Source organism: Prionailurus bengalensis, chromosome B1, assembly GCF_016509475.1.
Source record: "Prionailurus bengalensis isolate Pbe53 chromosome B1, Fcat_Pben_1.1_paternal_pri, whole genome shotgun sequence".
Lineage (NCBI taxonomy): Eukaryota > Metazoa > Chordata > Mammalia > Carnivora > Felidae > Prionailurus > Prionailurus bengalensis.
Window position 1 is genome coordinate 204,469,625 of NC_057344.1, and position 23,625 is coordinate 204,493,249.

A 23,625-nucleotide genomic window follows, 5' to 3' on the forward strand; every position below is an offset into this window, starting at 1 on the left:
TTTAAGTTCAAAAATAAAAAATAAACGAGCTCAATGCAACTTCCCATCAATTCCTCCCAATCAGTGACTTGGGGGTATCCTTAAGTACGTGGATGCTGTAGCAGCTGTGTTGGAAAAGAATGATCTAGGAGCCATGGTATTGAGGCTGGAGGCTAAGACAAACGCAAGCTTTGGAGTCAAAACCTATCCGGTCCGAACCACACCTCTGCCTCTGCCGATCGTGCGTCTATCTCCGTACCCACCTGCTAGTCCACTGGCCTTCTCCCCTCGGACCAGCGAGCTCCCCCTGCTTGATGGCTCCACCATCCTCAGTGAGCCAGGCTCAACAACCGAATATTTTGGACTTAATCTCACTACGCTGTTCTCCAACCTCATCTCTACACGTCTGATGCCTGGCCCTGGCACTTCCCAGCTGCGTAACCTTTGGGAAGTCACTCAACCACTCTGATCTTCAGTCTTCTCATATGAAAATAGACATAATAATGTACCCGACTCAGAGGACTCTTACTTGTTACACGTACATGGCTTAGAGCGGTATACTAAACTGTAAGAACCTACCAAGTCAAAAATCATAAAAACTAAAACTCATTAAAGCTTTTAGGAGAAAAATATTATTTTCGGTCCAAGACAGACACATGAAATTCTCTAATTCTGTATTCTGTCTGAGGATACAGAAACTTTTAAATTCGTTGAATCAACTTTCTAAGAGATTTCTTAATTTCCTCGCTGACTCAAAAGAAAACGTATACGAGGAATATTTATAAGAAATTAAAATTTTTAACATACTGGCCATATCTTACCCAACTAAGAAAAAATGGTTATGTACTCTAATTATTTCAGCAAGTGTTTACAACTCTGCGCATGTAAAGAAGAAAACGCACCTCAGCAGCACTGAAGAACGTGTCTAAGATGGACAGTCCGTAACTTCTGCGGTCTTCGTCATCGGCCACTTCATATTCTGCCTGATGGTAGAGATGAGAACAAAGAAAAATGGTAGTTAAGCTTCACCGGCTTCACAATGTTTCAAATTCTCTGACATACACAATTCGCTTAGGACCCTACGAACCACAGAGTAGCTCTAACTGATTTGATATCGATCAAGGATCTGCAGCTCTTCTTTGGGAAGCAAATGGCAACGAGGGGAGATAACAGTTTTCTTTAAAGGGTGAATAATGCAGTAGAGCAACACATCCAGTAATGCTCTGTCATATTACACTTTCAGCCCTTACATGTGGCCAAGTAAAATAGAATCAAATAAACAGCTTGGGTGGTTCTAGGCAATAGCATTTTAGAAATGCCCAAGAGGCACTTCAGGAGAACCTGAGTGCAGAGCTCCCAGAGAAGCCACATCCCTTCACAGGTGTCAGATGAGGGACCTTAAGAGAGGACACTACCACACAGGCCAGAAAACGGAGGAAAGGTCAAGGCAGAACCTGATCGATATCTAAGCACCTACAAAGGATAGGCAAGGAAGAAGCAGAAGAAAGAGAAGAGAGAAAACCAGAGGAGAAATCATAAAAGCCTGGATAAGGATTTCAAGAAGAAGGTACTCGACAATGTCAACAGACCTGGAGACTCAGGCATGAGGAGGCCTCCGTGCAGCCACTGGCTCTGCAAGTCGGGGCCTCAGAAGAGCAGTGAAACTAGCCAGACGGGGCCGAAGAGGTTGGCGAGGAAACAAAGACCAAAGGAGGTGCGTCGACTGAACCTCACACTTGCTGCTGCATCCTCCCCAACGCAGGAGCCACGGCCATCAGGCTGACGGCCAGCCAGAGCCAGCTTCACGTTCTGGGCTCAAGGGCACTTCTCACCTTGACTGGGAACTAGACACTGTTTACTTAAGGAAACTTCAACTTACATTCTGGATGCTAGATGGCACGTAATGAGTGGGAGAGAAAGCCCTGTGATTTTGTGACCATCTTTTGACACATCAGCCTGGCAGGCAGCAGTGTCCAGTTATTCCAACACGAATCTAGTCATTGCTGAGCTGGGCTCTGCAGATGTGATTAAACTCTTTACCAGTGACTTCAAGTAAAGGATATTATTTTAGATAACCTGGGCGGGACTGATTCAGTCGGCTGAAAGGCACGTTAAGGCCAGAGCTGAGGCTTCCTCAGAGGAGTTCTACCTGAGGACAGCAGCTTCTCTCCTTTTGGAGGGTTCCCTCCTGCCCTGCAGATTTCAGACTCTCCTGACCAGACCTCACAGTCATGTAAGCCACTTCCTCGCAATAAATCTCTTAATAAATATCTCCTCTTGGCTCTGTTTCTCTCACTGAACACTGACTGACACAGAGGCCCTTAATTCAGTCAACAAACACGGAGCAGAGAAGAGAGCGAACAGCCATGCCAGGCGCCAGGAGGCAGAGAGATCAGACGCCATGTCTGCACTCCAGAAGCTCCAAGGACCTGTAACCGCCTCCCACAAGGGTGGTTCCAGGAGCAAGTGCCCCACACACGGCCTCATCAGGTGTTATCATCGCCCCACACAGCTAGCACCAAAACCAGACCAGAGCAGAACCTGTCACGCCGGTCAACTGGCGGTCCCCAGTCTCGTAACACCGCCAGGAGGTCCAAACCTGAACCAGCTTTAGCAAAGCAGCTTAGCCATTTTGAAATAAAGAAGAATCATAGGTCCTTAAATTCTTAAAATACAGCAGCTTGGCAAATATAAGCCAATGCACGAAGACATATCCACACTCTACTCCTGGACAAGGGTAGGCGTGCCCCACCACACCAAGTTCTAGCTGGAAAAAAAAAAAAATTACCTCCTTTCAAAGCCCTGTCTTATTCTAGTAAAGGTGCCAGGGAGGAAAGGGCTGCAGGAGCTCCAGGGAGAATAGGTGAGAGTCTCACACGTTTTTCTGAAAGAATTCAGGTGTACTCCATTCTGTTGTGCTTTGTTTTTTTTTGTTTTTTTTTAATTTTTTTTTCAACATTTTTTATTTATTTTTGGGACAGAGAGAGACAGAGCATGAACGGGGGAGGGGCAGAGAGAGAGGGAGACACAGAATCGGAAACAGGCTCCAGGCTCTGAGCCATCAGCCCAGAGCCCGACGCGGGGCTCGAACTCACGGACCGCGAGATCGTGACCTGGCTGAAGTCGGACGCTTAAACCGACTGCGCCACCCAGGCGCCCCTGTGCTTTGCTTTATTGCACTTCACAAATAATGTGTTGTGGTTTTTTGTTTGTTTTTGTGTTTTGGGTTTTTGTTTTGTTTTGTTTTGTTTTACAAATTGAAGGTTTGTAACAACCCTGCAACCAGCAAGTCCATTGGTGTCATTTTTCCAACATCACTTGCTCATGTCATGTCTCTGTGTCCTATTTGGAAATGTTTGCTATATTTCAAGCTTCTTCATCATCGTTATGCTTGTTATGGTGATCTGTGATCAGTGCTCTTTGATGTCACTTGTAACTGTTTGGGGGCGACATGAACTGCACTCACATGAGGCTTGATAAATGTGGTGCGTGTTCTTACTGCTCCACGGACCGGTCATTCCCTCTCTCTCCCTCTCTTTCCTGGGACACAACAGTATTGAAATTAGGCCAATTAATAACACTACAATGGCTTCTAAGTGTTCAAGCAAAAGAAGAGCCAATCAATGTGGCAAACTTGTGTTTTGTCTTATTGTGAGACACAGCCACAGACACCCCAAGTCAGCAACCCCCACCATGGTCAGTCAGCAGCCATGGACACCAAAGCGAGACCCTCCACCAGCAAAAAGATGACAGCTTGCTGAAAGGTCAGATGACAGTTAGCATTTTTAGCAGCAGAGTATTTTTTAATTAAGGTATATACGTTGTTTTTTTAGAATAATGTTATTGTACAGTTGATAGATTACAGTATAGTGTGGACATAACTTTTTTTTAATGTTTATTTATTTTTTTGAGAGAGAGTGACAGAGGATCTGAAGCTGGCTCCAGGCTCTGTGGTGACAGCAGAAAACCCGATGCGGGGCTTGAACCCACCAACCATAGGATCATGACCTGAGCCAAAGTCAGGACACTTAACCGACCGAGCCACCCAGGTGCCCCTAGACATAACTTTTATATGCAACGGGAAACAGAAAAGTTCATTTGATTCACTGCATTGCGATATTCACTTGCAGGGAATAAGTTTAAGAATTCCCTGAGTTTGCACCAATGGGTTAACAGGACTTAGGCCGGAAAGCCACCACAGGGCGAAAGCGCCCCCAGCGTAGAACAAAGCATGGAGCGGAAAGCCGCTTCCACAGGACGAAAGTGTCCGAGAACGGGTAGAAGTGGAAAGCCCCACAGCAGGATGAAAATGTCCAGAGCTAATTAGCAAGAAAAATGCCTTGTCAACCCTGAGGTGGCATGCTCTGACACTGCCCCTAGATAATTTAAGATAAACAGACACGGTGCCTGGTGCCTGCAGTAAACAGCCGTCTGCTCGGTGCCAGGACTTTGATTTGTGTTGACCCTAACCCCTAACACTGCATACCTTTGGAACCCCCTTCCTCTCACACACGAGTTAATGATCACTGTTTTATTGTCTCTTTCCGCATGTCCATCACATTTGTAAGCCTTCTGATCCTAGTAAATACGGAGCAAGGACCCTTACTCTGGGCTCTTGTCTCCTCTCCAACATTAGCCTCTCTCGTGTTTAATTCTGCATCCACTCTCTTGCTGGACAAGAGAGAACTCCAGACTCAAAGTCTGCAACATTCGCTTCACTGACATGGTCTGGAACTGGACCTGACCTGCAATATCTCCAAGTGTGCCTGCACTGACCATATGTTAGAAGGAGGGTCACCTGCTTCCAGACCCCAGCTGGCCCCAGACAACTGAAACCCGGAAGGCAAAACTGCAGACAGCAGGGAATATTATATAGGGACTTCCATACCAAGGTAACATGACACCAAGAAACTAGTTTACCCCCTCTTACCATCATTGCCAAGGTCTACTTCACTTAGAGAGATCTAAGTTTTTAGATCGAGTCTCTTAATTTTCAAAAGCACAAGACTGGGTGGTTCAACACTGAGATAAATTGCTCACCACTACGTCTAGGAATTTGATGTATATCTTTAGATCATGTCTTGTATCACAGAATTGCCTGAAGAGAAGTCTTCCTATTGGCTGCTTGTCACAAAGGCTGTTATAATCCTTTTCTGGGTGGAGAAAGGGGATAAGAAATGAACAAATACATTCATTACAATTCAGAAAGTGATTTTCTGAGCCTGCCATTTTCACCTGATAAAATAAAATCAATAATAGTATTTGCAGTGTTTTTTTTTTTTTAACGACTGGTTTGTTTACTAATCTAGACTGGGTTGTCATGAGTATTTATAATCCCTCCACAGAGCAAAAGGTAGCTGGAAGAATTGATAAAAATGTGTGAAGCAAACTGGAAATGTCCCTGCTCCCCTTCAAAAGGATTTATGTAGGGGAGCAGTATTCCCTGGGGAACTGAGCAGTCAAGATCACAGTGAAGGAAAAAGGGGGCAAGAAAGAGACCTGGCCCCGTCCTTGTAGAGGCCTACCCCCCCAGTGTGTTTGGGACAAATTGTATGTGGCGAAATACATGACAGGATGTACTAAATTACATTTTTTAAAATTCTTTGCCATTTTGCTATCATTTTACACTTTTACAAGTTACAAACATTATATATTCTTAATTATTTTTTTTTAAAGACACACACTGAGATTTTATTTTATTTTAGAGAGAGAGAGAGTGAGTACGTGCGTAAGTGGGGGGGGGCGGTTAGAGGGAGAGAGAGAGAATCTTAAGCAGGCTCTATGCCCAGTGCAGACTCCTACTCTGGGCTCGATCTCACAACCATGAGATCATGACCTGAGCTGAAATCAAGAGTCAGACACTGAACCAACTGAACCATGCAGGTGCCCCTCTGCTTAATTGTTTTTCAACTGTTTTTTTTTTTTCTTTTCAGTGGGATAATATGTTATATACCTTAACCTTACCCCAAACACTGATACTGTTTGAGAACAAGGCACTAATATTTAGTCAAAGTATCTAGAGGGATATAAAACAAAAATGATGGGAGTGTCAGGGTGACTCAGTTGGTTAAGTGTCCAATTCTTGATCTCAGCTCAGTTCTTGATTTCATGGTCGTGAGTTCAAGTCCCACAATGGGCTCCACTCTGGGCACAAAGCCTACTTAAAACAAACAAACAAACAAACAAACAAACAAACAAGCAAACACAAAAATGTTATGTTCAAAATAGGCTAATTTAAAAATTGAGAAAATCAGGTGCTCTGAACTTGAACGTTATGTTCAGGTACTCTTTTTTTTTTTTTAAACATTTAAACTTTTTTTTTTTAAACGTTTTTAAACGTTATTTTTGTGACAGAGAGAGACAGAGCATGAACAGGGGAGGGGCAGAGAGAGAAGGAGACACAGAATCTGAAATGGGTTCCAGGCTCTGAGATGTCAGCACAGAGCCCAATGTGGGGCTCGAACTCACGGAGTGTGAGATCATGACCTGAGCTGAAGTCAGACACAACCGACTGAGCCACCCAGGCGCCCCTCAGGTACTCTTAAAGTGGACCTAAAGCTGAAGAATTAAATAAAATTTGTGAAAAATAAGCAAGCCATAACAAATTCCTCAATTAACAGGTTTGTTAATGCCAAGTAATTAGTGGAATCTAAATCCGACTTTGGATCGCTGAATTTGCATATAGAAAAGGATACGCAAGGATGTAGATATTTTGGTTGCCAGTGCATAATCGCTTGTTTCAACAAACAACAGTGTTGCAGAGGAAGGCGCTGCAAAGCCGATGGCCAGAGTTCAACATGTGCGGTGGGAGACCCCTGTGGGACATCCCGGGTTTAAGCACTGCTCCATAAGGACACCCGGGGAGCTCAGTCAGTTAAGCCTCCGGCTCTTGACCTCAGCTCAGGTCATGCTCTCAAGGTTTGTGGGATCGAGACCCAAGTGGGGCTTCGTGGAGACTGCTTAGGATTCTGTCTCTCCCTCACTCTCTGACCCTTCCCTGCTCTCTCTCCCTCTAACCCCTCCCCCGCTCACGTGCACACGGGCTCACTCTCTCTCTCTCTCTCAAAATAAATAAACTTAAAAAAAAAAAAAGTTTTGTTTTGTTTTAAACAGAACTGCTCCAGAGCCCAGATGTGGGGAGGAGAGCGACACAGGAGGAGGAAGCCACCGCAGCGGGTCAGGAGGGAACAGCCTGGCAGGGAAGACAACGTTACGCTCCAGCTTAATCTGGTTTATCTGGTAAAGCCAAACACCTGAAGTTTACGGGGGTGGGGGCGTAACTGTGGGTACATAGTTCAGATTGTTTTGCATTTTATATTTATATCATCCTTAGATGCTAAAAATACTTGATTAGAGATGGATTCCATTCAAACTTTCCAAATTCATTTCTTGATTACCCTTAATTTCATCCGCAACTCTGTTAGATAGGAGTCCTTACTTGTAAAGGAAGCTACCTAAATGGCTCTACAAGTCTTAATTCAGGTTCGGCAGGAAGAACATAAGATCCTAAAGCTCAGATACTGTATAAATTTCTATCCTAACTATAAAATCTCTGAGGAAATGATCACATGATGCAAGCCACATTTGCTGAAAGATCTTTAAAAACATAAACACAGGGTAAGAGCCCCTTGGATGTTTCTGGAAGGAAGCGGGGCAAAATCAAAGAGCATGAGGAGGTCTAGGACGAGGCCGGGTCATGTGACACGCGCCTCGCTCCCTCTGGAAAATGACGCTGCCGCCCTCTGCCCACAGCGCTGGGTAAGGGCAGGGCCTGGGGGGACTCCGCACACACACCTGGCTGAACGGGCTGTCCATCAATGGGAGTCTGATTCTGGGGACAGGCCGGTCCTGCAGCGTGGTGAGCAGGCAGCAGGGACGTTCAGACTGGACAGCACTGATGTGGGCACCTCACGGGAAAAGGTCTAATTTTACCCAGTCCAATCGTCTTAGGTTGGCTCAGGTACATTAGCAAAAACGATGCATGGCTGCAAAAGGCCTTAATTCTAGTCTTCCCCTTGTACTTGGGTGGTGGGAACATAGGTGATTATTTAGTCAATAAAGTCCTTTTTCTATTTCAAAATATTTCATCACACAATTTTCTCCATCCTGCAGTAATTCAATATTTTCACACTGATGACATTAACAGCAGAACCCTAGAGAAATGACAGCAACATCACAAAACCCGTGGGAAGTAATATAATCAGGGAATTAAAAAAAAAAATGTTTTCTCTAAACCAGTCGAAAACAAACGTGGCATTTAAATAATCCCAAAAACTGTAAATCTATTTCCTTTTACCTTATCTGGCTCACAACTCTATTGATGATTTCACTTTTCCATGCATTAGATTTCACATGTTACTAAAATCAAACACCATAAACCACAGAGATGTGCCACGAAGTATGTGTCAGAAGCAGCAGCCACCCTCTTTCCGTCTTCCCGTCAGAAGCCCTGGTCCTGCAGGAACCGGAAGGTCCAGCTTCTTCTTTTGACCCCTCAGAGGCTGCACAGTGAACCATCTACTGTCCCGGCCATGGGTGAGCAGACGTCCCACAGGGAGCTCAGGCCACAGAGAGGGGAAGAGCCCTGCCGTGGTAGACAGGGACAGGGAGGGCCAGCGCCGGAGACTTCCAGGTCGGAGCCCTCAGGGCACCAGAGTCAAAGTCCGCTCCCCGAGAGGCACTCTCCCATGGGCAGCATAGGGAGGGGAGCCAGCCACATGAGACACTGGGGTTTCTAAGTGCACCAAATTCTGAGGCAAGGATGAGCCACTTACCAAAAGCTCTCTTGCTTACTTCCAAAGTGATCCTCCTTCAGTAAAAACACTAACTCTACGTTTTATAGCTCATGGATTCTCTACAAGCCACCAATTTAGAACAACCAAAGGATAAACATTAGAAAGACCCAGCATGCGCCTACTACTGCACTAAATCAAACGCACGCGTAAACTAATAAAATAAACGCAGAGCTGCATACAAAGTAGAGGGTATCTGAGTGGAAACATTGTTTTATTCAGTGAGAAAGTCGGCTTGTACATCTTCCCTGAAGCAACTGCACTGACGTCGCCAATTCACCCATTCCTTCCTTCATTCACTTCACAAAACTGTGGGTGAAACAGAGACCTTGACCTTGGGATAAGTCCAGTGGCCGCTTGACCTCTCCGCTGACATGCCCACCAACCTGGGGCCACCCTGGCCCCCAGTTCTCTGGACCCATCCACTCCCCAGACTGCGCACAGACCCCCCCTGGCTGTTCCTCCTTGGTCTGCTTTGCCCGAGCCACACCAGGATGTGAGGTCCTCTGAACCTGGTCAGGGGCCCTTTCTCCTCTTCCTGTCTCTAGGGAGAGCTTATCCACTCCCAGTCATGACTGCTAAACGCCATTGAGACACAGATCTCTCCCAGACCCAAACTCTTCCGATCTCTAAACATGAATGTGCCCCTTCCGTCCAAACAGAGCTCCTCACACCACGGACCCGATCTCAGTGGGTGGACCAGACGTGGAAGCCACCCTTAGCACCCCACCCTTCCCACCTCCACATGTACATCCAACTGATTCTACTTCCTAAACATCTCTCATGGCCATCCAATTTGGTCCCCTCCATCCCATGCCAAGCTGCCACCATTTCTTGCTCACACAAGGGCGACAGTCTCTCCCATGGCCTTCCTGCCTCTCTATCTACCCTGTCGATTACATGCCTCACCCTGAAGCCCGAGACGCCCTCCAGAGACGTGCGTCTACTTACATCATCCCTCCGCTGGAACTCTGACAACACCACCTTCCTAATGAGATGAATGCCTTTACCAGGCCTACAAACCCTGCCTCCCCCCTCTCCTCTCATCCAGTGCCACTTTCCTTCTCCACCTCTCTGCTCTGGTACGACTGGCCTTTCCGGTGTCCCTGGGAATTGCCAAGCTCCGTCTCACTTTGGGGCCCTTGTACTTACCCAGCAGGTGAGAACTTTTCCTTCAGAGGGCTTACTGCAATGTGTAAGTATGCTTATTTCTGCAATGATTTATGTCATAACTATCTCTGCCAAGAGGTCAGAAGTCATGTCTGCTTCTTAGCCACTGTTATTGGTGGCACCATTCCCAGTGCTTGGTACATAGAAGCAAATAAATGCTGACATTTAAAAGTTAACTAATGGACTGGTACACCTTAGGCTCACACAATGTTATATGTAAATTATATCTCAATAAAAATAAAATTAATTTTTAAAAAAATGAAAATAAAAATGAATTTTAAATATAAAATATAAATAATAAATATAAAATAAAAATAAAAATTAATTTTTAAAAGCATGAAATGGCGGGGGGGGGGGGAAGGTTAACTAATGGGATATTTAATCTCATTTACTTCATTCTATGTACTAAAAACTACCCCCAAAGAATCAGAAGTATACAGAGGTAATTTATATGCAAATATACATGGATATATTTCTATGATCCTATGAATATATTCAATAGCATAAATAACCCCAAAGTAAAGCTTATAATATCTTAATTATAATGCATGCGTCAAATAATGGAATCAATCTTTGTATTAATCACTTGGGGCTACATGCAGAGAAAAATTACTATTAACACTATGGATCAAGTATCAGTTGACCCAAAGAAGCATGGCCAATAATCACATAAAAAGATGCTCAACATCATTCGTCATTAGTGAAATGCAAATCACACCGGCTAGGCTAACTATAATGAGAATAGCATTGGCAAGGATGTGGAGAAACTGGAACTCTCGTATATTGCTGGTGGGAATGTAAAATGTGCAGCTGCCTTTGGAAAACAGTTTGCCAGTTCCTCAAAAGGTTAAGAAAAAGTTAAGCTTAGAGTCACCATCTGTAATAGGCTGAATAACAGCCTTCCCAAGGTATCAGGTCCTCATCCCTATAAATACGACCTTATTTGAAGGAAAAAAAAAAAAAGAGAGAGAGAGCCTTTGCAAATATGGTTAAGTCAAGGATCTTGAGATGGACGACTGTCCTGATTATCTGAGTGGGCCCTAAATGCAAACACGTGTATCCTTACAAGTGCCCAGAAATAAACATTCACGTTCACAGTCAGTTGATTTTGATAAAGGTACTAAGACAACTCAACAGTCATTCAATGAATGGTTCTGGAACAACTGGATATCCAATGCAAGAAAATGAAACTGGATCCCTTAAAAATGGCTCAAATGGTAATTTTAATGTGTACTGTACCACGAACACAAACACTTGTACATCAATGTTTCTAGCAGCATTATTCATAATAGACAAAAAGAAAAAAAAAAGGAAGCAACTCCTCTATCAACTGATGAATGGATAAACAAGAAGTGATATAACCATACAGTGAAATGTTACTTCCCAAGGAAAAGGAATTAAGTACTGATTCATGCTACCACATGGATGAACCTTGAAAACATTGTGTTCACTTCTAGAGAGATGATTAGTTGGGTCATGGGGAGAGGAAATTTTACTATATTACTCTTCTGTCCTATACAGAACAATGTGCACGTATTACTTCTTAAAAGAATAACACCTAACGAATGGTACAGTGCCCGACGTGGGCCCCAGACTGGCACTATTTACTCACCAATGGAACATCTAAGCTCGCTGCACTGGCTGACAGGGGGCAGCTTCAGCATTTCCCTCCATTTTTTACTACGACCTCTTTTTTTGCCATATCCTCCTAAATTGGGGGAAAAAAGTATTTTTTTAATGATCAGAAATATCCAATATCTGTTCGAGTAGTTCGGTACCCATCGCGAGTGAAAATACAGTCTTAAAACAATTGGTCTTATCTAGAAGTCAGCTTGACAGAGTATAAAAATCCCAAGTGATACAATTAGTCACCGGCTCTATCATTTAGAAACTGTATGACCTTGACCTTCTATAAGTAACTCTGCTGAGCCTCGGCTTCCAAATTTGTAAACCGGACGTAACATATCACACATGGCTGCATACCTAGTATGAATCAAACACCTGCAAAGTACAGGAAATACAATCCCACCCCTTCCATTCTAGTGCGGGAGGTTTTAAAAAAACAACCAAAAAGCAGTTAATGATAAGTGATTAAGATGTTAGCCAATCACACAGTGCTAAGTGGTATGAAACAAAGTCAAACAAGGTGAAGGTGAGATCAGAGAAGGCCTCTCAAGAGGGTCAAGCTTAGGCAGAGGCGTGAAGGATGTGAGAGAGTGAGTCTCTGGAAGGTCTGGATGAAGAGTGTCCCCTAGACAGACAAGACTGGTGGGAAGAGCTCTCAGGTCGTGTTTTGAGCAGATGGCAGGCACACTTGCGGTAAGCGGAGCATAGAGAGGCAAGAGTCTCTATGTTGTTTGTACATCTGAAACTAAGGTAACGTTGTGTGTCAACTATACTCAAATAGAAGAAAATTTTTAATAGATAAGTAAAATAAAAATCTAAAAAGATAATATTTTAGAAAGATCTTTTTAAATAAGTGCCTTAAAAAAAAAATTTGGAACGCCTGGGTGACTCAGTTGGTTACGCATCCTACTTGGGCTCAGGTCATGATCTCATGGTTTGTGAGTTCGCTCTGTGCTGACAGCTCGGAGCCTGGAGCCTGGAGCCTGCTTCGGATTGTGTCTCCCTCTCTCTCTGCCCCTCCCCTGCTCTCTCTCTCTCTGTCTGTCTCTCTCTCTCTCTCAAAAATAAACATTAAAAATAAAACCTCAGAGAAATTAGAACCTTCAATTTTAAGCATTCTGAGGAGCTGAAATTTTACCAAATTTCCTCCAAGAGAAAACATCACAGTTTTGGTGAGTGTGATTGGAAAGAATAGGGAAAGCCATGTTCCGGGAAGTGACGAGCTCGGCCTTGACCACCGTGAGCAGAGAACTGAGAGAAAGCCACCTGGAGGACAGCGGCATGGGTGAGCTCAGGAGAGAAGGCCTGGCTAGAGACGCGGGCTCGACGGCAGTCTGCCAAACAGATGCTGGCTGGACACGCAGGGGCTCCTTCCGCGGCCTTTTTGGTCCTCTTACCACCCCTCCACCACCCCACTTCAACTGGGACCGGGACTCCAGACTTGTATCGTGACTGTAGACTACACGGAGGTCCCAGGACACCTCAAGGTCAACATGTTCAAATCAGACTCCATTTATCTTCCCCTCGAATTCAACCCTCTTTCCACACACTATGCCTCGAGTGGGCTGCCTACCGTCTACCAGCTGAATGGAGCTGGAAACCGCGGCACTAATTCTCTCTCTGAAGTGCCCCACCCATTTATTCAGAAAGCATTTGCAGCTGAAGTCCCGGGTGCGGGGCACTGTCCGGGCACCAGGCACACAGTGGAGGGTCAGGTGGCCAGCGCTGCCTTCAGAGGCTCTCCTGTCCCCTACTCTCCTTGCCCACGCTATTAAAAGATCATTAGCCTCTTCTTCTGACTGGCCTTCCTACCTCTGGTCTTCCCTTCCAGACCCTCCTCCATACTGCCTTCCACGGTTACTTTCCTAAAATGCAAGTAACAGCCCCCTCCTGAGTCGAGGGATGAAGCAGAATAGAGCACAGCCCTGCCTACCATCATTCCACAGGCACACCATCCCCGAGCCACACTGTCCACAAAGGTCCCAAAGAAGCAAAAGCAGGTTCCATCCTGGACTGTCACTCTGGGCTTATTACTGTAGGCAAATCTCTACTCAGCTCAGGCAGAACCACCCCCACACAGCCTGCCCCGCCTTCCTAGGGAGATGCAGGGACTCCTGCCTCTCCATACCTTTTGCATCTTGAAAACATCTTCATTAAATCTCGATGGCAGGTTCTAGGTTAGTGGCCTCACTCTCAGTGTATCTCCAGCGTTCAAAAAATGATCGAAGGAATAAATAAATGGACCTCCAGGTGTCCAGCACACTACGAGCAGTATACCGCACACAGCAGACACTAAAGGAAAAAGCTGGAGATGCTGACTTACAGAGTATGGGTCAGAGGAAGGATGATGCTGCCAAGGTCTAAGAGGAGGAGGAAGAAGTTAGTTTACGGAGTATTTATTATGTGCTGGGCACCTTTCCAGAAGCGTCATAAATATATTGACTCATTGAATCATCCCTCGTCCTATGATGAAAACACTACTACTATTCGATTTTCTCAGATAAGGGACCAAAGCAAATGGGTCACATAACTTGTCCAACATGCCACAACCAGTGAGATGCGTGGGTCTGCCCCACTCCAGGAATCCTGTTTAATCATTACTGCTATTAAGAAGAAAAATGGTGTAACAAAGCCTTTTTTAAAAGTACACAAACATTTAAAATAATTTGCCGTAAACGCATTTACAATTAAATCATGTTGTGAAATGAAAATAATATTAAACCAACATTTCCCAAACGTTGGAAGCGGTTATGGTGACGGCCCTAATACCACGCAGCCCTTATTAGCACTGACTGTAAGCTAGCCACTCCGCTAGAAGATCCCGGTCTGCTCTCACTAGATCCTCCCATCAACCCTACAAGGTGAGTACTGTTGCTATACAGGTGCAAAGTTGTTTCAATCCTAATTTTATAGGTGAGGAAACTAAGGCACAGGTATGTGAAATAATTGGCCCAAGGCATTATAAGCAGTAAACAGAGAAGCTGGGATTTGAGCCCATGTAATCATACTGGCCGAATGGGGACATCCCCTTTGTCACAATAGCTCAGTTTTTCTATCGGTAATTAGGACCACCAAGGGAAATGCATCCAGTGACCAAGAACTGGACCGAACAGCTCTCTGGCCTACAAATTCTGCTGGATGTTAAGAGGTTTAGGACTTGGTTTTCTTTTTTTTTTTTTTTTTTTTTAATTTTTTTTTTTCAACGTTTACTTATTTTTGGGACAGAGAGAGACAGAGCATGAACGGGGGAGGGGCAGAGAGAGAGGGAGACACAGAATCAGAAACAGGCTCCAGGCTCTGAGCCATCAGCCCAGAGCCTGACGCGGGGCTCGAACTCACGGACCGCGAGATCGTGACCTGGCTGAAGTCGGACGCTTAACCGACTGCGCCACCCCAGGCGCCCCAGGACTTGGTTTTCTACTATGAATACCATAATTGTGTTTATAACATATTCTGGGATATTATATACCATCCTAGTACAAGACACGCAGAAAATCACAATCATTAACTTGGCGTGTGTTATCCCAATCCATTTGTAAATCTGAGTGTGTGTGTGTGTGTGTGTGTGTGTGTGTGTGTATGGCTTTGAACACTATATTGCTTTAGAGGAAGATTCTTTTTTGTTTTGTCTTGTTGTTTTTATTTATTTTTGAGAGGGAGACACACAGACAGACAGAGCACGAGTAGGGGAGGGGTAGACAGCAAGGGAGACACAGAGTCTGAAGCAGGCTCCAGGCGTTGAGCTGTCAGCACAGAGCCCGACGTGGGGCTCAAACCCACAAACCGTAAGATCATGACCTGAGCCTAAGCCAGATGTTTAACCGACTGAGCCACCCAGGCCCCCCTGGAGGAAAATTCTTAACCTGGCATCCACAGGCCGATATCAGGGTGTCCCTGAATTTGGACAGAAAAAAACTCACATTTAGCTTCACTAACTTCTGGCCAAAACTCATCATTTCTGTCAACCACAAATGTAGGCAAGAGTACCACAATATTAGTAGTACCTGTGACTTCATCACCAAGAAAATTCGGATTTTTCTATCATGTTACAGTTGTCAGAAATAACTCAAAATGTCACTTACACTCACACTGCTTTGAAATTACAACGTTGGTGCCAGATCGTCCACAAGGGCTCAGGTGACGGGGCCAAGCAACCCCTAGGCAGCTCTGTGCCTGGTCGTTGATCGTTCAGACTCCAAATGGCAGGTCCCACGCTCTCACGCGGATTGTCTAGTGACTCCCTACAACTGTGTTGATGGATGCACGGAAGCAGCTGTGTCAAAGGCCACCCCACAGCTTCAAAGCCCCACTCGGACTAAGCAATGACACCCTTCACACGGACAGATCTTTAAAGGACAAGCCTTTAACTTGCCTAGGTATTGCCATGCTGCTTAATGCTCGGATAACAAAGCACTTCTTATAACACTAATCCATTAAATTTTACAATTATTTCAATATAATTGACTTCTGTTACGATCATATGTATACTATTTTATTTAGATTAAGAACTCCTACTCTAGAGGTTGCTAAATTAGCAGGAATGGTGTGTTACTGCATACACCACCCTACAACTTTTCCTACACAGCTCAGGCCATTTTGACACAGATTATCCACTTGTCCCAGGTGGGCTCCATGCTCCTCCTACCCCCAGCCCCCAGCCTCCAGCCTCGTGACCTTTGCCTTCCTCGTTTCACGGCCCAAAAAGCTCTTCCTCAGCAAAGCTAGACCCCTCATCTCAGGTCTTTTCTTCTGGCCACCCAATCTGAACTTTCATGTCCTACCCCCACGCCTAACCCTTAGCATCCCCCTTCTCTGCTTTACTGTCTCTTCTTAGCCCTTATCACCGTCCACCATGCAATCTACTTAATGTATGCTATTGAGGACCTGTGTCTTCACAAGATTAGAGACACCTTGAAGAGAGGGGTTTATCTGTGCTATTCACAGTCATAATCCCAACAGCTACACGAGCACCTGGCATAAAATAAGCATTCAGTAAATATTTGGTGAATAAATGAATTTGTTTTAAATACTATATAAATATCCTATTTATCTATTTCCCATTAATAGTCCTTTAATGTTCCTGGTTTCCAGTATTACAAATAATGTTACAACAAATATTCTTATAAATGTCTTCTTTACCACCATTTCTGCAGAGTGTAGATCTAGAAGGAGAGTTTTTGACCTGGGACATTGATGAGTACTTTTCACTTGTTCTCCGAAACCGTTGTCAGTTACCACGATTTCTTAAAATACAGCACACACACTGGGTGTAATTCCCTTGATAGGAGCCACTCAGGGTTGCTTTTCACACGTACTGTTAAGTTTGTAGTCAAAAATAAGACACGTTCTCTTCCTTGAGTTTAAAACAACTTTGGGGGGCGCCTGGGTGGCGCAGTCGGTTAAGTGTCCGACTTCAGCCAGGTCACGATCTCGCGGTCCGGGAGTTCGAGCCCCGCGTCGGGCTCTGGGCTGATGGCTCAGAGCCTGGAGCCTGTTTCCGATTCTGTGTCTCCCTCTCTCTCTGCCCCTCCCCCGTTCATGCTCTGTCTCTCTCTGTCCCAAAATAAATAAACGTTGAAAAAAAAATTTTTAAACAACTTTGGTTAGTCAGAAGAAGAGCTCCATGGAGTGGAGACGCTGAGACTAAGCTAAATAAACGTAATTCACTTCCCTCTTAATATCAGTTATAACCACAGGGCTCCAGAGTCTTCCATAAGAGTCTTCCCAAACTCTTATCGTACCACAGAGTTGCAGACACAAATGTGATGGTGAGAATCAGGCATTCATGTTGAGCAGGGGGCCTCTCAAAGGTACACTCTGGTCACTGCATTCAGCAGGAAGCTACCTGCTGAAGCTGGCAGAGCCACCATCAGCCTGGGTTCTACATGACTGAACAACAGCACTGCCACCCAGCTGGACCATCTGCCTGGACTCTTGCAGGACAGAAAGAACTTCTACTAAGTTGGAGATTACACTTGGGATCTATATGTTCTGTCAGTTCAGCCTACCCTAAACAGTAAGCTGTGCTTTGATGAACAGGACAGCACTAGCATGGGACTTGGAATATTAGAAGATAAAAATGAATATGGCTGGATTTATCTGAAAATAAAATTGTTTATTAACATGCTCACCACTGACTTACGTTTAGTAGCAACATCACTTAGTCAACTCAGAAGACAGTAAGAACCACAAAGAAAAAGGACCTCTGCAAAGCACAAAGTCAACATGCTAAAACTTGCACATTTTATTTACTCATAAAAGAATTTCTTAGGCCCTGATGTCTTCTCTTATTTTATGTACAATTCTTATTATTTGGCTTTGATTTCCTATACCACAACAAATTAGAAACAGAAAGTTACTAAAGAAAAAAAAATACTTGTAATAGGTAATTTATAGATAGATCTATGTGACAGCAGCTTGAAAGAATAGCCACAAAACAGCATAAAAAGGAAATGTGAGCATTCAAAGCACAGCATCGAGGCCACCTGGTATGGGGATAAAGAGGCACATGCCACAGGCCTTAGAGCAGCTTTTAACATATGGAGGATCATAATATGCCCTTAAGTTACCCAAAAGAAATTAATTTAGGCTGTATTTAATAAAGGCAGAAAGGGTACACTGTAGAAATGCCAATTTTAAAATGTCAATGCTCAAGGAAGTAAACCCTAAATGACTCAGACACCTCAGAAGCTAGAATAACATATTTCCTGGTTTCAGAGAGCAAAGGTTTCTATGTATTTCATGAAATAAATGTCTTTCATTGAACCAAAAGAAAAAAATCCACCAGTCCCTCTCCAAAGCCCTGGTGGCCTATTACCAGAAATACATGCATGAGGCTTCCAAGAAGGAGATTAAAGATATCCTCATCCAGTACAACCAGACCCTGCTGGTGGCCGATCCCCGGGGCTGTGAATCCACAAAGTTTGGCCGTCCTGGTGCCTATGCTCACTACCAGAAAGTTTACCAATAAGCCCATCATGAGGATCAGGGTTCATCTTTATAGTAAACAACTGTCACAGGACTTAAGGTTTAAAAAAAAAAAAAAAACAGGATGGAAATTCTGACACCCGCTACAGCATGGATAAACCTTAAGGGCATTATGCTAAGTGAAATAAGCCAGTCATCAAAGAGACAAATACTGTAGGATTCCACTTACATGAGGTATTAGTAGTCAAACCATAAGAGACAGAAGCAGAATGGTGGTTGTCAGGGACTGGAGAGAGGGGAGAATGGGGAGTTATCACTGATGGGACAGAGTTTCGATTGGAGAAGATGAAAAGAGTTCCAGAGGTGGATGGTGGGGATGTTTGAATAACAATGTGAATGTTACTTAATACCACTGAACTGTGCACTTAAAAATGGTTAAATGTATTTTACAACAACAAAAGTTTTTTTGAAAAAAAAATCTACTCAAACATCATAAAGTCGCTTGTTGTTGACTATATCCATGGGATCTATAGCGATGTCCCTCTTTCGTTTCTGAGATTAGTAATTTGTGTTTCACCCAAATTGTCCACTTTATAGTCACCCAGAAGTGAAAACAGATATGCAACAGTCCCGAGACACAACAGTCTTGATAAGGGTGTTCAACGTAACTGCTAATCCTGCCGGAAACTCAGCACACAGAGCCATCACACTAGAATGACATATCCAGGTCCCAGCTTGCTCCTTTGGGAGACTCCAGGGCTATTTTTCTTCCTCACTGCACCCAGTGTCAACATTTACCTAACCCAACCAAAGCAAGAGTCGGGGACCAAAAACCGTACTGGGCCTACCCCAGTTCTTTCTCATCCCATGACAAAATCACAGGGATTTTGTTATTTCACCAAACAGAAAAATGGAAAAGGAGGATGGAGAGGATACATCAGATTTCCCTGCAGGTACCTTACTCGATCAAGTCTGTTTCCACCAATACTTCCTGGGAAAGGCTATTGCAATGCAAAAGAAGCAGGGTGCACCATCTTAGAATAAAGGGTGGTCGGCCAACCACCAGATGTGCTTATTTAAAACTCAGTACAGTGTTTCGCTATTCCCACCCAACTATGTCAATGAAAATTTTGCCCTGGTAACTTCTGTCCTAGGAGAGACGGAACCCCAACAGGTACTCTACTCTTCCATACCCTTAACTGCATGGTCCACATGGGGCTTTACTTACATACAAGTGCCCTCATCTTGTCTGGCTCACTGATGACCCATTTCCCTCATACCTCCCACAAGTCATCTTTTTCCAAGTATTTCTCTAAAAGGTCTGTGAAGAGGAAGGAAGGGATTGGTGAACAGGCAGCCCCAGTGCTCCTGATGCAGAAGAGCCAGCAAGGTATACCAGTCTCCACCAAGGAAGGGCACAGGCTGGGGCCGCAGGTGCTGAAGAGCCCTGGCCAGGACTCCAGGTTCGGTTTGGCCTCTGGCCCCCGAGCCAGAGTCCAGGACAATGATAGGTCACTTCCCAGAGCCACAGGCTGACGGGGAAGCAGCATACCCTTCCAGGCCGGGTTCTCCCTGTGTGAGTGAAAATGGCTGGTCATAGGATATCTATCCAGTGATGAAGCAGGAGCAAAGCTGTGACAGAAACAGAGCTGGCATCTCCTGTGTCATTTTCTTGGTAAAGTTCCCTAATTTCGATTTCCTGAGTCATACGGGCTCATCAGTTCATATGAGCTCAAGTTAATGATTTTGGTGTACTGATTTAACTCTTCAGAAGAGAAATAGTGACAGCAAAACACTGCATGGTGTCCGTCCAGCACATCCTTCCAGGTTATCAGATTCTAGCCTTCCTTGCCTCTGAGATGTTGTGCAGCTTTCTGCAAACTGTGGGTGACAGGCAGACATGGAAGCTGTCTTGTCTGGTAGCTCCCATGCACTTCTCTTCCCTCTGTAGGAAAGTCAGTTTGCCTGGATTTGCAACAATTCCTTTTGCCGTGTAAACTTGAGCCTTTTGACTTCATTTGAATTGACTATAACATCTGCCTGGCTCCCTATGTAGGAGTCAAATAAAACACATGTTCATTTTACTTTTATCTATATGAGCATAATTTTACCTTTCTCTAGCAATTTTAAGATTCCTTATTCCAAGCCAAGCTATATCCATGGCATCGGTAGTGATGTCCCTTTTAATTTCTGGTATTAGTAATTTGTGTCTTCTCTTTTCCTTAGTCTGGTTAGGGGCTTACAGATTTTACTAATCTTTCAAAGAGTCAGATTTTCACTTTATTTCCTGTCTTGGGTTTCACTGATTTCTACTCTAATATTATTCCCCTTCTTTTGATTTGCTCTTCTTTTTCTAGTTTCCTAAGGTGGGAGCTTAGATTACTGATTTTAGATCTTCTGGGTTTTTTTTAAGTGTTTGTTTTAATTTTAATGTTTACTTTGAGAGAGAGAGAGAGAGAGAGAGAGAGAGAGAGAGAGAGAGAGAATGAGCAGGCGAGAGGCAGAGAGAGAGGGAGACACAGAATCCAAAGCAGGCTCCAGGCTCTGAGCTGTCAGCACAGAGCCCGACGCGGGGCTTGAACCCATGAACCATGAGATCATGACCTGAGCCGAAGTCAGAGGCTTAACCAACTGAGCCACACAGGCACCCAAGATTTCTGTTTTAATATATGCATTTGAAACTGTAAATTTCCCTCAAGCACTGCTTTTGCTATGTCCCACAAATTCTGATGTTTTGTTTTCATTTTCACTGCGTTCAGAGTATTTTTTTTAGTTTCTCTTGAGATTTCTTCTTTGGCCCCCATATTATTTACAAGTGTGTTGCTTAAACTCCAAGTATTTGGGGATTTGCCAGCTGTCTGTTATGATTTCTAGTTTAATTCCACTGTGGTCTGAGAGCAGATATTGTACGATATCTATTCTTTTAAATTTGTCACCATGTGTTTTATGGCCCAGAATACGGACTGTCTTAGAGAACGTTCCATCTAACCTTGAGAATAATGTGTATTCAACTTCTCCTTGCAGTTCTATCAGGTTTTGCTTCATGTATTCTGACTATGTGTTGTTAGGCACATGCATACATTAGGCACATATGTTGTTAGGCACATACATGTAGCATATAAGGATTGCTACATCTTCTTGGAGAATTGACCCTTTTATCATTATGTAATGCCCCTCTTTTTTTTTTTTAACGTTTATTTATTTTTGAGACAGAGAGAGACAGAGCATGAACAGGGGAGGGTCATAGAGAGGGAGACACAGAATCGGAAACAGGCTCCAGGCTCTGAGCTGTCAGCGCAGAGCCGGATGCGGGGCTTGAACTCACTGACTGCGAGATCGTGACCTGAGCCAAAGTCGGCCGCTTAACCGACTGAGCCACCCAGGCGCCCCTGTAATGCCCCTCTTAATCTTTGATAACTTTCTTTGCTCTGAAGTTTAAACTGTGTGAAATTAATATAGGTACTCCCACTGCCTTTGATTAGTGTTAGCATGGAATACCTCTCTCCATCTCTCTCTTTTTTTTTTAATTTGAATTCAAGTTAGTTAACATACAGTGTGGCCTTAGCTTCAGGAGTAGAACTCAGTGATTCATCTCTTCCATGAGCATCCCAAAAGTGCCCTCCTTAATGCCCACCACCCATTTAACCCATCTCCCTACCCACCTCCCCTCCAGCAGCCCTCAGTTTATTCTCTGTATTTAAGAGTCTCTTATGGTTTGCCTCCCTCTGTTTTTATCTTCTTTTTCCTTCCCTTTCCCTATGTTCATCTGTTGAGTTTCTCAAATTCCACATATGAGTGACATCATATGACATCTGTCTTTCTCTGACTTATTTCATTTAGCATAATACCCTCTAATTCCATCCACATTGTTGCAAATGGCAAGATTTCATTTTTTTCATCATCCAGTAGTATTCCATTGTGTATGTATACCACATTTTTCTTTATCCATTCATCAGTCAATGGACATTAGGGCTCTTTCCATAATTTGGCTATTGTTGATAATGCTGCTATAAACTATGGGGTGCATGTGTCCCTTTGAAAGAACATTTTTTATCCTTTGGATAAATACCTAGCAGTACAATTGCTGGCTCATAGGGTAGTTCTATTTTTAATTCTTTGAGGAACCTCCATACTGTTTTCCAGAGTGGCTGCAGCGGTTTGCATTCCCATCAGCAGCGCACAAGAGTCCCTCTTTCTCCGCATCCTCGCCAACATCTGTTGTTGCCTGAGTGGTTAATTTTAGGCATTCTGACAGGTGTGAGGTGGTATCTCATTGTGGTTCTGATTTGCATTTCCCTGATGATGAGTGATGTTGAGCATCTTTTCATGTGTCTGTTAGCCATCTGAATGTCTTCTTTGGAAAACTGTCTATTCATGTCTTCTGCCCATTTCTTCACCGGATTATTAGTTCTTTGGGTGTTGTTTGGCAAGTTCTTTATAGATTTTGGATACTAACCCTTTATCTGATTTGTCATTTCCAAATATCTCCTCCCATCCCATTGGTTGCCGTTTAGTTTTGCTGATTGTTTCCTTTGCTGTGCAGAAGCTTTTACCTTGATGAGGCCCCAGTAGTTCATTTTTGCTTTTACTTCGTCTCTGGAGACATGTCAAGAAGTTGCTGTGGCTGAGGTCAATGGGTTGCTGCCTGTTTTCTCCTGTAGGATTTTGATGGGTTTCCTGTCTCACATTTAGGTCTTTCATCCATTTTGAACTTATGTGTGTGTATGGTGTAAGAAAGTGGTCCAGGTTCACTCCTCTGAATATCGCTATCCAGTTTTCCCAGCACCATTTGCTAAAGAGACTGTCTTTTTTCCATTGGATACTTTCCTACTTTGTCAAAGATTAGTTGGCCATATATATGTGGGTCTATTTCTGGGTTCTCTATCCTATTCCATTGATCTATGTGTCTGTTTTTGTGTCAATACCATACTGTCTTGATGATTACAGTTTTGTAATACATCTTCAAGTCTGGAATTGTGATGCCTCCAGCTTTGGTTTTCTTTTTCAACATTACTTTAGCTATTCAGGGTCTTTTCTGGGTCCACACCAATTTTAGGATGATTTGTTCTAGCTCTGTGACAAAAGCTGGTGTTATTTTGATTGGGATTGCATCGAATGTGTAGATTGCTTT

General features: G+C 44.0%; 1 protein-coding gene across 2 annotated transcripts in view; it reads right to left on the reverse strand.

The window, feature by feature from the left end:
* The window catches only part of GRK4 (G protein-coupled receptor kinase 4), a 92,563-nt gene that overhangs the window by 51,573 nt on the left and 17,365 nt on the right, over positions 1-23,625 (reverse strand). For both annotated transcript variants that reach the window (XM_043573136.1, XM_043573135.1), the window contains exons 2-4: positions 11,554-11,649; positions 5,020-5,132; positions 882-962 (exon numbers count right to left, since the gene is read on the reverse strand). In XM_043573136.1, the coding sequence (XP_043429071.1) occupies positions 882-962; positions 5,020-5,132; positions 11,554-11,649 (290 nt within the window). The remainder of the gene's footprint in view (positions 1-881; positions 963-5,019; positions 5,133-11,553; positions 11,650-23,625) is intronic.